The sequence below is a fragment of the Bos mutus genome, chromosome 7 (assembly GCF_027580195.1).
Source record: "Bos mutus isolate GX-2022 chromosome 7, NWIPB_WYAK_1.1, whole genome shotgun sequence".
Taxonomy (NCBI): domain Eukaryota; kingdom Metazoa; phylum Chordata; class Mammalia; order Artiodactyla; family Bovidae; genus Bos; species Bos mutus.
This window is the reverse complement of record NC_091623.1, coordinates 105,460,816-105,477,842: the sequence shown is the minus strand read 5'-3', so window position 1 is coordinate 105,477,842 and position 17,027 is coordinate 105,460,816. Positions and strand designations below refer to the sequence as shown.

Genomic DNA, 17,027 nt, shown 5'->3' with positions numbered 1-17,027 from the left:
GAAGGGCACTTGCTTTTCGATAAGGCAGTTACAAAATGGAAAAAAAAAAAACCCAAACCAACCCGCACCCCTAAAACACTCTGATGGGCTGAGCAGATAATAGACATGTGAGACAGGGATCCTGCACAAGCCTCTGCCACTGGCAAAGATGTGCTCATTAAATGAAAGCCACTGAAGAGTTTGTTTGAAGATGCAAGCCAGATGAAATGACTGTAGACATTCCTACTGTAAGAAAAGTCCCACCCTGCCTCCGGCTGGATTCCACCTCAAAAAATGGGATTGACTTTACCCTTCCTGACCATGAACTTGGAAACAGTCTGTAATAAAATGAATACAAAAGCACCCCTAGAGCACCACGCTTCCCAGGGCGTGGTCTTCAGCTCACCTGTCCTTCAGTTCAACTGCTTCTCTCGCTAACAGGGACGGGGGCTGCGAATGGCAGGGCCACAGAGCTGTGTCTGCTCAAGTCAGGGTCACCTGATTGACCCACCTGAAAGGCAAGTGCATTTTGTGAGAACTTACATTCTAGGACACCACATTTCCCGCCAGGACTCTGGAATCTTGGTCTTAAATTACAGGCTCCTTCCGATCTCCCCTCCCATTCATTTTACAAAACTCAACTGATGGCCTTCCCAGTCAGGTCTTACAGCCTTGAGTTCTGCAGGTTTGTTCACAGTCCCTGACAGCCAGGCTGGCCTGGGGAACCTCTGCTTAGTGGCAGGTCTCAAGGATCTGAGGGCAGCTCCCTTGCAGACTGGGTTCCAGCTATGCTGTGAGTTGTGAAGTGAACCAGCGCTAAGTGGGTCTAGATGATGCCAAAGCATTCAGGCAAGTCTTTTTGAATCTTGGTTTCCCCATCTCTAAAAATCAATGACTGGGCAATGGCAACCTTTAAGGAGTTTCCAGCTGGAAAATATGGCACCTCTCTGACACTGAGACATGTGGTTCCCCCAAGTTCCTAAGCTTTGCTTTCTCTATAAAAGCAGTGTGTGCAGTACTTGCAGCAATCTTAAGGTATACGCCCTTATGGGCTATTTAACCTTTCAACTCCAGGCAGAGCATGATCATAGTTTACAATCTTCCAGCTAAAACTTTTCCTAAGTTTTGTGAGGCAAACACAAAACTAAGGCCTTTTCTATCCTAAGGTATTTTTTTTTTTTTAGCAGTTCTGAGAGCACTCTCTTCTCCCCTGACCTCCTCCATCAGCTTTAGCAAGATTGAGGGAGAATAACTGGGGTTTCCTCAACATCTTCAGTAAGGACTAAATGGACTAATAATACTTAGGGGGGAGAACACTTGGGACAACAAAGTGTCTTGTTTGCTAGCTGCTCCTTCCCCAAAGACAAACACTATGCCCTGGGATGGTGCCAGCGATTAGTCCTTGGCTAACTTACTTGGCCCCCATTAGGCAGAGACTAAGATGGAAATTACAGAGAACATAGAAAAGCCAGAGGTTTACAAAGATAGGACAGGCTTCCCCAGGAGGTAGTGAGTTCTCTGTCCTCAGAGGTGTTTAAACCCAGACTGCTCCAACCTTGGTGGGACGGTTGTAGGCAGAATGTCAGCACCTATGGGAGACTGGACTGGATGACTTAGAGGTCCTTTCCCAACTTTTGGATCTTGTCGCTGTAATGACAGAGTCCTCAGATGATTTCCGTGCAGCAACACCTCTGGGATCCGTGGTTGGGCTCCTGAGTAAGTTCCCACTCCGGCTTTCTCCTTCCTACAATGCAGGTGCCCTCCAGGATGTTAACAAAAAGTTCCCACTAAATAAACAGCTGAAATGCCAAGGTTAGATGCAACATTCCAGCTGCAAGCAGTTATTCATATCTGCTCTCTGAAAGACTAGCTGTGACTATTTAGCTATGACAGGAACATCTAACAACTTGGCGGCTGCATCACATACATGAAATTCCTCTTCCTTTTACACCCCTGGTCTTGAATCCTTTGGTTGCAATCTCTCAAGGGATTTGGCTATGATCTTTTTCACATGCTGTTGCCAACCTAAGAGTTTGTTCACTGAAATAAGAAGTTTGTCCATTTGTTTTCTAAAAACCTTAAAAGGAAGCAACATGGATGGCAAGATGTTGACAATTCCATGTGACTCTTCAGGGCACAGGAAAGAACCAAGCAGGCTGGAACTGAGGCAGGAGCCGTGCTCTTTAAGAAGACAAAGCCAGTTCTGGATTGCATATTCCAGTTTTGCCCAGGAGCACCAAGAGGAGAGAAGGCAATGCTGCGACATGACAGGTGGAGAGAAGCACGAGTCCTTGACAGGTGGTAGCAAAACGCAGGCAGCCGCGATGAGCGCTGAGCTCCCCAAGCCCCACTGCTCCCCACAGCCAGACCTGGGTGCTTTGGAGGGTCAGCCACCTCTAACAGGTAGACGTCTCCTGCTCCAGATCAAACCGAGGGAAATTGCAGAAGAGGCTAAGGCAAGTGGCTTAGTGGTCTGATGAAATAGATTTCTGCACACAAGAAAAATACAAGCTCAGAGAGTTTTGTCTTTTTTCTCATCTAACATGCTTTCAAAGGTTGAAAAGACACCCACAAGCTCCACTCTCCAAAGGCCCTCTCCTTAGAGGAGAGCTGGCACAGGACTTGAGGGCGCATAGCATCTGGCTGAGGGGGAAGCTTCCCCAGGCTTCACATGGGAACGAAAGCACTCTCACAGCCATGCTTGAACAGACGGAACCTAATACCACAGCTTCTTGTACAGAAGTGCACTGCTGTCTCTTAACTGGGAACACAGATCTGCTGTTGAAGAAACAGTGACATGACCTACACGTCCACAATTCTGGCTCAAACATCAGAAAAATACACTTTTTTTCTCAATGAGTTGTGGACATTTCCAGAGAGCAGGTTTCCAATGCCTTAAGCCTATCTGCCCCCAAACTCCAGCCTGACAAGAAAACACTTTCCTGGATAAAGGGGACTTGGTGTTTGATGCCTTCAAAGCCGTTCTAACTCAGCTCCTCAGGGGAAAATAAAAATCTACTTTAGAGCCTTCTTGATGCCCACACATCAAGAGCCTTTAGCTGTGAGTAGTGAGACTCTCTAAACACCTATTGAATCTGCACAACTGGAAACACGCCCAGAACACCCTGATGTGCCATCCATGGCCAGGTGTACGCAGATAAGATCCACTCAGTCTCAAGTATGCTCTAGGTACATTCATGTACACATATCTTAAAAGGCTGCAACCTGCTAGACATGCGTGGTGAACACTGGTGAAAGCTGGGCTGCAGCTGAACACATGGAGCTACTGAGCGAGAGTGGTGGCCCTAACCGTCCATAGAAAGCACGCTCCGTGGAACGGATACCTTTGGCCACTCTACCACCCTGCTGGGTGTGTATGTGTTGGGGGTGGTTCTGACTTCTCTGTGTGGATACTCAGATTAAGTCATCTGTGAGACACTAAAACACTCTGCCAGGCTACGCTGTCCAATGCTGCTTCTATTTTTTAAGGCTTAAGGAAGAACTCAGAATGAAAACTGAGTTAGAAAGCGGTACCTTTGACCACAATATGTCAAGGTGGTCAGAAATTAGAATTCAAGTCCTTTCTTCTCTTTTCTTCCCACTCCCTGTCCACATCCTCTGCCCTCCAATACACTGACTAGAAAATTTTGCAAAAGCATACTTTTGGATATAAAGCTTTGTTTTCAAAGGATACTTTGGCTCTGATATAATTAGATAGAGGAATCTGAGGTTTTGAACAACAACAACAAAAATCAGGTAATTATTAATACTTAAAAAGAAAAAAACACTTTAGCAACTTTCCCCCTAAAAGAGAGGCAAATTGCTCACAAAAATGAACATCAGATGGCACTGACCTGTGTTGCTCAAACCCATGATTTGTTGCTGACCCCCAAAGAGGCCAAAGCTGGTCAGACTTTCTATCCCAGAGCTGGACTTCGGAGCAGAAACCACCCGATCCTTGGAAGCTTCCTTGTGGTTGTGAATTAAGGATTAGTATCTCTGAAAACATGAGCCCCAAAGCACTAAATGTCTCCATGTGTCAAAGCATTTCTGGCCCAGGAGAATGAAGTCCCAATACATCACTTGACCCTGAAGCATGAAGCGTGGAGGGGTGCACAACGGACCATGGCTCCCAGGAGGAGCTCTGCATCAGGGTTTCTGGCACCTCCACAAATACAGCTTGGCACATGAGTCTGCCCTGGAGTCCCGGTCTGACCTGAAACCTCCTGCTGGTGCATCAGGACTTCCTCACGCTCTAGAAGTGAAGTGGTGAGCAACAGGAACAGCAGAGGCCTTGATACCAAGAGGTGGGAAGCCCAAGACTGGCTCTGCTAGTGACAGTTGGATGTGCCAGTAAACCCTGCCTGAGTGCCTACTGTGTGCACAGCACAGAGCCGGTGAGGGGCCGGGGTCAAATGATTTGCTGATAAGTGACAAAGCGTGGTGTCTACGTCCCGGGTAGATGTCTGCTCATGCACCTCTCTGCCAGCCGTACCTCGCTGTTGGTCCGGGGCTATACCTCACAAGTGGTTGCGTGGAATTACAAGGTGAATACCAAAATATCTGTCATCCCACACGTCCAGCAGAAGTGACTTAATGCTCTGCAGAATGCGGCAATGCACTGTTTTCCTTTCCTTCTTTTTCCAATCTTGTGTTTTTTTTTAGTCCGGTAGTTGCCTTAAAAGAAAGTCTGTGTATAAACATGCTGAATCATGAGAATATAATCCTCCTGCCCGAAAAGATTTACAGTATTCATTATTCAAACTTTTTTATTTACAATAAAATTTAACAGTCTTTATGGGCTTAAATGTAGCAGATGTCACCTGTGCATTAATATTATACTTCATTCCTTGAAGGTGTGCTTCATCATCACTCAAGCTGTTTGCCACTCTCTGACTTCTGGTCCAGTCTACTCTTGTTACTCTTCACCATGTAGATGAAGTAAGCGAGGGTCTCCTTTTCATTCACAGGTATGTTCCTGAAGTGTCGGCTGACAGTCTATATGGGAGGGAAAAACAGAGCCCGTTAAACCATGTTAATAAACCAGGGCCGCGGATTCTCAGTTGTGTAAAAGGTAAACAGCAAGCTGCTTCCAGAGCTGGGAGGGAGTTATGATTACTGCACAACTCCCTGCAGTGCTCCACAATGCAGAATGTGAATGCCCTTCTTTCCCAGGCTTAGGGGATTTGGTTTCCAGGCTTCCAAAAGCAACGTTTTAACCCACAGCACTCCCAAGATGCAGTCCTATTTCAGGGGCAGCTAGCCTATCCATCACAGCATAGTCTCAAGGTCATCTCCATGGAGGAGACTGGGACTGCTCTGGGTGACCAGCTGCTACCATAACCTCTTAGGCCCTGGAACTGGGCCGAAAAGTGTCTTTTTAAAATTGTGTCAAATAAACAGCCAACTGAACAGATGTAAGCCCTGACCCAAAAAATCATCTAAATAGTACGTAACTACCTCTTGAAAGACATCAGATTTGAAGGAAAATTCATATGTATTCCCAATATTTTGATCTATTTCAAGTCCTGAGAATGCAGTCTCCACTTGCCCCATCTCATCCCATCCGTCCCACCAGGGGTAGGCACTGGTCTTGAAGTATGAAAGGCTTATGTACTCCTATGTTTTAACTGGATGCTAGCGAAGGAGAAGTTTAAGAAAAAATGATGGATCAGCAAGAAAGCTCTCAAGTAAAGATCAAAAACCAACAGGGATGTGAGCCCATAAGGAAATCTCTGAATGGACCAAGGGCTCTAGGACAGATAGATAAAAAGGGAGTCAGAGAATGAAAACTACAGAGTGGCTGTCTTTGAGGGGTAGGAGTGTACTTTTCATCATTTCCAAATTTTCTATAAAAGATAGAAAAACACATTTAGAAAAGAAGGATGAGAGGATGCCCATATACATACCAATAGGACAGAAGTATCAAGGCAGGCTGTCAGTATATTAAAATAATGGACAATGGAACACCCCCACCCCCATCCCATGCCCTGAACTAGATAAGGACTCAGGGCAGGAGAACACATTCTTGGGCTCCATTCATTATAATAAATACTTCTATTACCAATACCAGAGTAGAAAAAAATCAAGGAAAGAAAACAAAGAAAGAAAAATAGCTCCTACAGAATATGAGTGAAGGTTTAGGGATGATTAATCAGACACACCTCATGTGCAGAATGGAACATATCTGGAAAGAATCTTGCAAAACAAGATTCAAACAAACGAGCAAACAAAAGAACTCTCAGGACTTAGAATCAGGAGTCGTGAGATTCCAAGCTACCAACTTGCTATGTGATTTTAAGCAAGTCTTTTCTTTCTCTCTGTGCCCTGGTTTCTTTTATGAAAATCAGGCCTTTCTAGGTCTAAAGCTGGGGGATTCTAAATTGTGCAAAAGAGGGAAGAGGAAGTTGCTTCCAGAGGTATGGAGGGGTTATGTATAGACACACAGGGAGAATCAAGGTCACGGTCAGCAGCACGGTGCTGGTGCTCCCTCTGTAGAGGGCAAGTCTGTCTACCTACTTCTGCTAACTGGGCCTTATTGAAGCCTGGTCTGGTCTGCAATTTGTAGTGTCGTTTATAACGTCGGAGAGTGTTCACCTGCAGCTGGAACAGATCAACCTAGAGAGAAGAGGAGAAACACATTATCCATCACCTGACCAGCCACAACTCATCAAATGCCCCCAATGTGCCTAGCACTATGCTAGGTAGGGGCGGGGAGGGAGAGGACTACAGACAAGTCTTAAAAGTGGCCCACTGAGGACTAATTACTAGTTGGGAGGACAGAAGCAACAGTGGAAGCAGAATTTTGGCCAGGGAGGGGTGGTCCTAGAAGGCTGATGGAGGTGGTGAAGCGTATGCTAAGGACAGGCAGGGTTTCAAAAGGGAGCAAGGGAACAGACAGTAGGGAATTATAGAGAAGGCCATGAGCTCAGAAAGCCAGGGGAGAGACACACGGGCTAGGGGATCAGAGGCACTTATGGTGGGTTTAAAGGGTGAGACTGGGTGGTAGCATGTCTTGACAAGCAGAAGTAGTGATCCTGGTTTGGGGAGGGGGGTGCTATCCCCAGAAGATTAATCTGTGGTGTTTGTAGGAAGACTGACTGGGGTGTGGGGGGATGACAGAGGGAGCTGATGCAGTGATGATCCAGAAATGAGATGGGAAAGCAGGGGTGCTGATGCTGGAGGGGGCAGCAGGCAAGGAGAGAAAAGGGAGAAACAGACAGACATCCTGGAGGACAGGTCGGAGCTCGGCCCAGAGTGGACACAGGGGCGTGAAGGACAGCGGGACGCACTAGTGTTCTCAGGTAGTTCTCCCCTAGGCCTAGCCTTCGGGTGTGAGGGTCCTTAACCGCCCCCCCGCCCAGAGACAGCTCAAAGTACTGCAGCAGATGTACAAACTGGCAGGCTAGGGTCTGGGTCTCTGCAGATGACTGGGTAACAGAGGGGAAAGGACTCTCCTTTTATTTTTGTCTAATAAAGGAAGAGAGGAAAGCTGCACAGTCATGAAATAGTGAAGGCCCGGAAAGTTGGGCTGCCTTTACCTGCCTCTAAAAGAGATGTTCTTGCTTCAGGCAGGTGGAGAGCACTTAAAAACAAAATGAATGATCAATATGAGGGACCAAAGTCCTTCATTCTTTTCAAACATTCCTCAAATCTTTTTTTTTTTTGTGAAAAGCATTTTGATAGTGAATACATCCATTCCTTCATAAAAATAATAATGCTAAAAGCATTAGAAAGATACTGTAAACCAGTGATAGAAAAGGGGACACAGAGAGGGGCAGGGGGAAAGGGCCATATTTTCAAAGATTTTCTTCCGCATCTGCAGACAAAGGCCCACCTACTCTTTCTATTCCTACACAGTCATTTTCACCCTGAGTGCTAACAGGCGGTTGCCTTATGAAATATTCATGTGTCAAATATTCAATGTACATTATAAATGGTTCTTCTTTTGCTGAGTCTAAAGTGAAAACAATTTAGAAAATTCGATATTCATTCCTGTAACCCTGCTTAATAGACACTGGCACTTTGAAGGGATGGTGGCCTTCTGGTTTGAGAAGTGATGACAATTCTCAGCAGGACAATTCTGTCCCCAGAGGACACCTGCAATGTCCGGAAACACTGGGAGTGGTGGCGTACCTGGCACTTGGTGGGCAGAGGCCAGGGATGCTGCTGAACATCCTACGAGGCACAGGACAGCCGCCACCACAAAGAATTATCTGGCTCCAAATGCCAACAGTGCCACTGTTGAGAAACTCTGTGCCAGTGTAACTGACCTTGGAATAGATGTCTGGGAATAAGCCTGGACCAGGAAGCAGAGAGTGATAGAAAATCCGAGCTGGTGGGACAGGACAATTTACACCTTCATTTCGCAGACCAGGAAACAAAGCGGAAGTGACTTCCCCGATCCATACACACTCAGTCTCCAACTTTAAGGGCAAAACCAAAGTTCTGAAAAACTCGGCACTGTGCTTCTATTTAAGTATTTTTCAGGGGCTTCTTGAAGAAAGGCAGCACAGATACTGAAGAGGGCACTGGACTGGGGCCCCCAAACTGAGTGTGTGGCCCTGAGTGTCTGTGCCTGTCAGTAAAATGGTGGGGCAGTTAGACCAGTTGATTTCAAAGCTTTCAGCCCTCAGATTCCATATTACTATGATGCTATGATTCACTTTTCAGATACACCACAGCAACACAAAGGCGACTAAAGTTACTTCTTAAACCAGGCCAGAGGTAAGGATCAGGTCAGAATTCATTCTCCAGCTTTCTCAAGGTGAAGTTTTGGACTTTTACCTCAGGAATGTCAGTGTCATGCTCAGGAGAATCTCCGCCATCGTCACTTGTCTTCCTCTTCCTTTTATTTCGTACACTCTGGATGAAATTTTTGTGGAAATCGCAAATATACAGATGCCTTACCTGATGGGAAGCAAATTAAAGTCAGAGTTGCCAATCCCATGGAAACAGCAACAGGTATCTGTCAAATTATGGGCCTTTTCTCCTTTGTGAGGCATTGGAAAGACCACAGGAAGAAACAGACACAAGCCATCATCTCCTCAAAGAGAACACTGATATCACACCGAGCAGTTCATCATAAATCAAGTTCCCCCTGAATAAACACAACACATGTGACAGATACCGCTGGAGTGGAGGTCCCTGACCAGAAGGGAGGACCTGCAGGGAGACAGGAAGCATTCTGGGTGGAACAACCAAGACTGAAGTTTCAAAGGAGGCTGACAGAAGGCGCGAGTGAGGAGACCCTGAGGAGACTGTGTCACTTAGGTCAAAGTGACTGCCTGTGCAGGAGCATCAGGAGAAATGAGGGGGTTTGGGACATGAGAACAGCTTAGACTTTCCTTCAGACAAACAGAGTCCCCCTGCGATGTGACATCTTCAGACCTGTAGGAGTGAGTAATTTACATGGGGCTGGAATGCACTGCCCCTGGGAGCAGGAAAGCGGGCACTGTGGCAATGATAGGATAGCCGCCATCCTATTTTTCCATTGACAATAGCAACTACTGTACCATGACAACCCTCTGAAAAACTATTTCTATGTATCAATTTATAATTCTTGCATCAGCACTCACAGAATCCACAAAGAGAAGCAGAAAGAGGTGCAGAGATTCTCACAAGGTGAAACCACATAAAAGAAGCTGGATACCACTACTGATTTTCTAATGTAGGCTGGAGGCATAATAGTAAGTGAAGGTGGAAGCAGCAGCTAAGATGTGAAGGACGTGTTTTTATTAAGAATATAAGTACCAGGGTTGAGATGGAGGAACCATTCAAGAACCTAACAAACTGAATGCCTGTGTAAATGACTTGGGGTTGTTGACACTGAACCAGCTGTTACACAAATGTTCTTGAGAGACTTCTGAATATGAGTTTATTCCTCAACTGCTTAAAGATAAAAGTAAGCTGATAGGAAACCAGCATAATTCAGGCCTTTCCATGGAGAAAATAATGGAAACTGTTTCTTATTCACATGAATCAGCACTTTCACGTGGTTAGATTAGTGAGCCACGAGCAGTTTTACGTCTACACTGTGATAGTGTCTTGCAGACAGCAGGCACCCAATAAATGCTGCTGAACCAACACAGGCAGCCCCTTGCATCTGAAAGCAGCTTAGGCCAGTAAAAGCCACATTTACGTATGGCTATAAATTTGAATGACTTTGCCAGATTCAACTCTGTCAAAGGACTTTGAGACACAGCACGTGTCACCGTCTCAAAGAATCCCATCCAGCTGATGCATAGAGGACTGGACATGCTTTCATGAGGGAAGAAAGCACATTCACAACATATCCTACATCCTTCATGCTAGCTAGTTTCACATGTAAGACTAAGCTGGTCTTCAAATTCACAGACTGACAGACTTAAGAACAGGCAGAAGGCATGATTCCTAAAGCTGTGACTGGGAGATTTCAGGTCAAGATGCTAGAATAATAGAGTCCTAGATGGAAAAGAACTCAGCATTCACTACTGCAAACCCCCTGGCTCCCATCTCATTTTCTAGAGATATAAACTGAAGCCACCTTGCGTGAGGAAATGACCTGGCCAAGGTCATCCAGACCTTCTAACCCTGGGCACGTGTCCTTTCCTACTGCAACATCTTCCTTACACTGTTCTCCACTTCCACTTTCCTCCAGAAAAAAGCAGATATATGTCAATTGGAGGGATGTTTGAAAGCATGTTATATCTTAATAAATCACAGAACACTGCCAATGTCTATACAGAAGGAGTTAAACTGCCTGAGTTGGATTTAAGGTGCTATTATTTTAAAAGGTTCTCTGCTAGACCCTTTTACAAGATAAATAGTCATTATTCTTCCTTAACCATTTTCAAGTACTTATTGGTTTTCAGAAATTTCAAAGCCCAGTGGCCTTTGGGGAGTTGGGGGTGGAGGAAGGAGGGTGATAGAAAAGGCTCTAAGTGTTGTTGTTTTTTTTTCTGTTTCACTTTCAGCAACAGCTAAAAATTCTTGTAACACAGCAGTTACTTAGAATTGAATTCCTGCCTAAGCCTGTGAGAATGAAATAGAATCCCTTTCAGAAATAATGACTCTACAACACCACCTTGAAACAAACTGTGAGTGAGTGAGTCTGCCTTGAAATCCTACTCCTTCAAAAGCATTGCCTTTTGGGGACTCTAGTACCGGGCTCAGGCTACCTCTCTTCCAGACAGTGTGTATCAAAGTCAACTTAGCCCTACACAGGTTTTCCAGAGGGGTCACTGGGAAAATGGAGTCCCAGATGCAGTAATACAACTGTTCAGATGGTGGGTTTAAAAGAACTGGGAATTTCTGTTTCTTAAGGACTGGAAAAAATATTAAGTAAAGACTCCCAACAATCTACACAGAAGGTGGGCAGTGCTTCCATGAGGATGAATCCACTGCTGTCCTAGAATTGAGCATTTCACTTCCATATTGTCCCATTTCAGGCCACCACAGTGGCTAGCCAGTTACTTGCGCTCAGATGAATTCCTTTCTTTCATTGATAGAGACTTGTAGTGAGAAAGCCATCAATTCACCCCTAACCACTTAAAAATAGCATCTTTCCATTGAAGAGTTGCAAATATAACTGTTAACTTAAAACAACAACTGGATGTGAGAGTAAGAGTGTAGAAGAAAGCACAGGGAAGATACTTTTAATTTTTTATTTATTGAAGACTTAATCAAGGCTTATGTATGAGGCCCAGAGGTAAATCAGACAACAGATTCAAGAAATTAACCAGCCTCTTAGGTGCTGTGTGACTTTGGCACCCTCGCTTCTTATTTCTGGGTCTCAGTTTCCCTTGTAACATCAGAAGTGGAAAAAGTGGGTGTCCTTTCAGTTTAATGAGCAATCTCTGATTTCCCTCCAAAGTGGAGAAATTTTGGTCTTAACCACGTAATCTAGCTGGTCCACCTGGTATTTAATAATACCCCTCCCAACTCATTTCCAATTCCTAATCACCTGGCAGCCACTTTAGGCTTACAGCAACAAATGTCAAACGAAAAAGTTCTTAATTGGTTGACAATAGGCACATCTTCAGAATTTTTAGAATAGTTAACTACAGTGGTGAAATCGCACCGGAAAAGTTTTCTATTCAAATTTAAAATTACCCACCCCCACCGCTCCCCGGGCATTTCTAAAGAAATTAACCCTATAAAAGTGTATTTTCTTCCTTCCAAGTCACGTTGACTGCCTGAGCCACCTCCCAAGACCAGGTCCTGGCCTTATTTCTGCCACATCCTTGAAATCCCATTTCCCCACAGCTGCCTGCTAAGCAGCGAGCTCGGCGACCCTGTGCAGAAGCTGAGGCCGCCGCAGACAGGAAAGGAGCTGCCACCTTTCCTTTTCTGAAGGAATAACAGGGATCCGAGAAGGAGGGAGAAGTTGGATAAGAGCCGGGTCCCTTCATCACCTGCTCCACCGTGGGCCAACCAAATGAACCCACCTCTTCCTGCTCCCCTGTCTACACCGATAAAACGCGCTAAAAATTGGTGTCAGATTTTCCCAGGCAGGAAGGGTCCTCGGAGCAGCCCCGCCACCAACCTCCCGAATTTGGGCAGAGTCCTAGTTAGAACCCGTCAACGCCGAGCGGCCTTTGCAAGCCCGAGTCCAACTCCTCAATTTGCAGATAAAGGGCTGCGAGGCCCAGGGCGGGGAGGGCCCCAGAGTCCCGCCCGCAGCCCAGGGCAGCGGCCCGAGAGCCGCCCAGCGCGGGGACCCAGCCGGGGGCGGGGGCGGACTCACGCTCTTGTCGATGTCCAGCTTGAGTTTCTTCTGCGAGATGCTCTTCTGGACTCTCTTGCTGAAGGAGGCGTTGCCCGCGGGCCGGACGCAGCGCTCGCCGTCCTCGATGAGGCAGCAGCTCTGGCCGTAGCCCGGGGCGGCGGCGGGGGCGGCGGGGGGCCCTTCGCGGCTGTCCTCCTCGGTGCTAAAGCCGTTCATCTCCTCGCCCCGGGCCGGCCCCTCTGGGGGAAGGTCCCCCGTAGGCCACTCCACAGCCGCGCTCCCCGCGGGGCAGGTCGCCGAGGCCCCCGCACTCGAGGGTCCCAGAGTCCGTCTTCAGCAGAGCCGCGCTGCCCGGCCCCGCGCCCGGGAGGCCCGGCTCCGCTCCGCCGCGCTCCGGCTCCTTCGGTTCCCGGCCCGCGTCTCCACCAAGCCCCTTCTTCCCTGCTCGCGGCCCCGGGGTCGTCTCCCGCGGCTTGCAGGGCCCCGCCGGGAGTCACCCTGAGGCGCCTTCTGCCGGGGGCCCTGAACCGTTACCCTTCGGCGGGGACGTCCAGGAGGGCGTCCCAGGAAGCAGCAGCTCCCCGAGGACTCCGGGCCCGGGTTGCCAGAGGGTTCTGAGGGCCCCCGCCGGCTCCCGCCTTCTTTCGGCTGCCGGGCAAACTCGCCGCCGGGCAGCTCCCCCGGGGTGGCGCGGCCTCCCCGCGCGGGGCCCGGCCTCGAACCCGCGGCGCCCGGGCCCCGCGGCTCCTCCGGCCCGCCCCACCCCTGCAGCCGCTCGGCTGCGCCCCGAGTCCCGAGGCAGCCCCTGGGCCGCCCGGCCGCCGCCCGCCCAACGCTCCGCACCACAACAGTTCGCTCCCCTCCCCGCCCTCCGCGGGACAGCGGAAGTCCCGCCTCCGCGAGCTCATTGGCAGCCTTTCCTCTATGGGCGGGGCCTCCGCCGCCGCTGGCACGTTCCATTGGGCGCCATCGCCGCCAGTCCCCGGCGCTTGGCTACTTCCTGGACTCTGTTGGGATGGGTTCAAAGTAGAGAAAGTGGAAGAGGGAAGAGTTCCCCGGGTGAGGGAGACGAACCGGGCCGCAGACTTTCCGGGCTCTGGGAGGGATGGTTAGCGTGGTCCCGGCTGGACGGAGGACCCGACTCCGGGGACAGAGGATCACCTTCGGGGGACAGAAGTACAGACGTGGGCGGAGGCGCAGAGGGACAGTTACGCGGTGGGGCTTGTGAGGGGGGCACCTAAAGAGAGAGGTACTGTCATGACAGGTTCAGACTGGGTGAAACGGAAGGACCAGGGCCAGAGGACCCGCAGACCCGCGGGATAGAAACCGGATAGAAAGACAGTCATGGCGGGAAAGACAGAGGGACAGTCGGGACAGATAACGTGGAAAGACATGGAGAAGAGGTGATGGGGGTCTGATGGCGGGTCTTGTAAGGCGGTCAGAAGCTTATGGGTGGCGGAGACTCCCCACTGTGGAGACTAGGACGGGCTTAGTCGGTGCGGAAAGAGAAGGGGAGAGGGACGGGGACCCGAGGGGCTTGGGTGACCCTTCAGCTGGGAAGAATCGGAAGTCGGTATTAGGTCTGGAGGGTGGACTGAGTGAACCGCGCGGGGAAGAGGAGGGGCTGCCGAGGAGATGCAGAAAAAGGCTGGGCCAATCTCCGCGTGGAGAAGGATTTGCCGTATTTTGGGCCCTCCCTGGAGCTCTGTAAACTGAGGCTTCTATTGCTTTAAGCCGGAGATTTACTCGCGAGGTGGCCGCGCCCTGCAGAGCCCGGGACTTGGGGTTCGGAGCCCAGAATGTCACGCACACCCCCAAGGCCGTAGGGAAAAATGCTCCAGCACGCCTAGTCGGGCCACCTCTCCACTGGGTGGCCTGGGGACAAATGAGGGCCAAAGGCCCAAAGGGACTAGTCCAGGGTCAGGCAGTCACGCAGTCTTTTAGGGCTGGGAGGCATTTTCTCCGGGGGAGGGGCGTGAAGGGGACAGGGAGCGTTAGAGTCGCACGTGTACCTATTTTGGTAGTACTAGGTAGCATTGAAGAGGCTTCTGGTTTGTGTCTTGTTGAAAACGGGAAACTACCAGTTTCCGTGTTTAGAAGCAGATGCCCTGTGATCTTCAGTTTTCTTCAGTGGCCTTCAACGTATTTGTACCCTGTAGCCTAGTAATTTCTCATGTGAGACAGCCATTTTAGGAAATTGGCCTACTAGAAAATATTTTAAACACAACAGTGTTCATTATGGGATTATTTATAATGGGAAAATGTGAAAAGAACAGAAAAGTTCCATACTGGAAATGGTTAAATCAACAACCTAACCCTGTGAATGGGATATGATGTGTGTACATCTATGTTTTTAAAAAAAGAAAAACAACTATTTGTACATAAAAAATACACCAGAGTATCAACAGTAATTATTTTTGGGGAGTGGAAATAGGATTAATATTTTTCTCCTGTTATTCTACGTTTGCATTTTCCCCAATAAACATTTCTTGCCTTTCTAGTAGGAAAAAATAGAATAAAAATTAATAGAAAAAAAGGCAAGTTTAATAAGATTCTTCCCTTGGAGTTCATAAATTCAAAAGTAAATTATTGAACATATAGTGTATATACTCATTTCAGGCTTGGCCACAGGAAGAAGATGAAATAAAATCCAAGGCTTAAAAGAGTATAGCCTCTAGCAGGGAAGTTCAGACATACACACAGAAAAACAGCTGGTTATCTGTACAAGGCAGTGTGTGATATTGGTTTCAAACTTGATTGGTATGGATAAGAGCTCCTACATTCTCCATATTTTTTCCCTATATTTTTTCCAAATAGCATTTGCACCTAGCACCAGGGTGCTGCAGTACACAGAGTTTCTACTGCACCAGCTTCTCCTATCACCACCCTTCTGGTGGGGAGGGGAATTGGGTCCTTATTCTTGGGGGCTTCCCAGATGGCTCAATGGGTAAAGAATCCTCCTGCAACGCAGGAAACACAGGAGATGCGGGTCAGATTTCTGGGTTGGGAAGATCCCCTGGAGAAGGGAATGACAATCTACTCCAGTATTCTTGCCTGGAGAATCCCATGGATAAAGGAGCCTATCGGGCTCCAGTCCAAAGGGTCACAAAGAGTTGAACACGACTGAGCAACTAGAAGAAAGCCCTAGAAGAAAGTATTGTCTTTGAATACTTTGAGCCCTAGAAGAAAGTATTGTCTGTGCCTTATATCTGTTATTCTTATTATTTTTGTGTGTGAAATATTTATACTGTATCACTGGCCATCATTTATTTGGACATCTATTTAAAAAAACTTTTTTGTTAAAGTATAGTTTTTTTAAATTAATTTTTTTGGCATACAGTAGGTTTACAATGTTGTGTTAGTTCCTCCTTTACAGCAAAATGAATCAGCTTTACATATACGTATGTCCCCTTTTTTGGATTTCCTATATCTGCTACTCCTGTATTCTTTAAAGTTCTCTTTACTTCTTACTGGGGAATGCCTCCTTACTACAGTCTTGTTATAATTAATAGATCTTTACCTTTCTCCATTGAAATTACTGTTTCTCTCCGAATTACCTCCAGCCTCTATGTATTTTTTGGGGGTGGGGCACATGCTTTTAACTAGCATTTACATACAATTTTGTAGTCTTTCTTTAGGGGAAACATGACTAATACAGAAGGGTCAGAGAGATACAACGTTGCTGTCTTTGAGGATGGAAGAAGGGAACCATGAGCTAAGGAATCACCTGCTTGCCTGGAAATAGGAATAGCTGTTTTAGGTGGCCTGGATTACAGGGCTCCAAGAACAGAGAAGCAATGCACTTTTGCCACGCAAGTCTCCAGCCTCCTTGACCTTCCCTGAGTTCCCAACACTGGACTGGAATGGTTGAGGAGCAGCCTAGAAACCACCTGAGGCAGGATTAAAGAAACCAGAGAAGCTCATCAAGATTAGGAGACCAACTATGTGAGATGAGATTAAAGGAGTACAAACCCTATTCACACCCTAATCTTGTCAGACCCCACCTTTGACCCTCTGGAGAAGGTAATGGCACCCCACTCCAGTACTCTTGCCTGGAAAATCCCATGGATGGAGGAACCTGGTAGGCTGCAGTCCATGGGGTCGCTAAGAGTCAGACACGACTGAGCGACTTCACTTTCACTTTTCACTTTTCACTTTCATGCATTGGAGAAAGAAATGGCAACTCACTCCAGGGTTCTTGCCTGGAGAATCCCAGGAAGAGGGGATCCTGATGGGCTGCCGTCTATGGGGTCGCACAGAGTCGGACATGACTGAAGTGACTTAGCAGCAGCAGCAGTATAAAAACCCTCATCAAATTCCTTGGGGTTGAGACATAGTT

The 17,027-nt window shown here is 47.7% G+C and overlaps 1 protein-coding gene across 1 annotated transcript; it reads right to left on the bottom strand.

Annotated features, from left to right (window-relative positions):
- Positions 1-4,730: 4,730 nt before the first annotated feature.
- Positions 4,731-13,500, bottom strand: SAP30L (SAP30 like). Its single transcript, XM_005894405.2, has 4 exons — positions 12,707-13,500; positions 8,767-8,889; positions 6,499-6,597; positions 4,731-4,977 (listed from the first exon to the last, which is right to left on the bottom strand). The coding sequence occupies exons 1-4, from the start codon at positions 12,902-12,904 to the stop codon at positions 4,849-4,851; spliced, it is 549 nt and encodes a 182-aa protein (XP_005894467.2). The 5' UTR covers positions 12,905-13,500; the 3' UTR covers positions 4,731-4,848.
- Between the last annotated feature and the right edge of the window lie 3,527 nt (positions 13,501-17,027).

What these genes read in the sequence shown, in the direction of transcription:
- SAP30L (XM_005894405.2), bottom strand. Translation starts at nt 12,904, where the DNA reads ATGAACGGCTTTAGCACCGAGGAGGACAGCCGCGAAGGGCCCCCCGCC. An exon ending in ATGACACTGACATTCCTGAG is followed by an intron (nt 6,598 to 8,766) that starts GTAAAAGTCCAA and finishes TCTTCTCTCTAG; the next exon opens with GTTGATCTGTTCCAGCTGCA. An exon ending in ATAAGGCCCAGTTAGCAGAA is followed by an intron (nt 4,978 to 6,498) that starts GTAGGTAGACAG and finishes CCTCCCATATAG; the next exon opens with ACTGTCAGCCGACACTTCAG.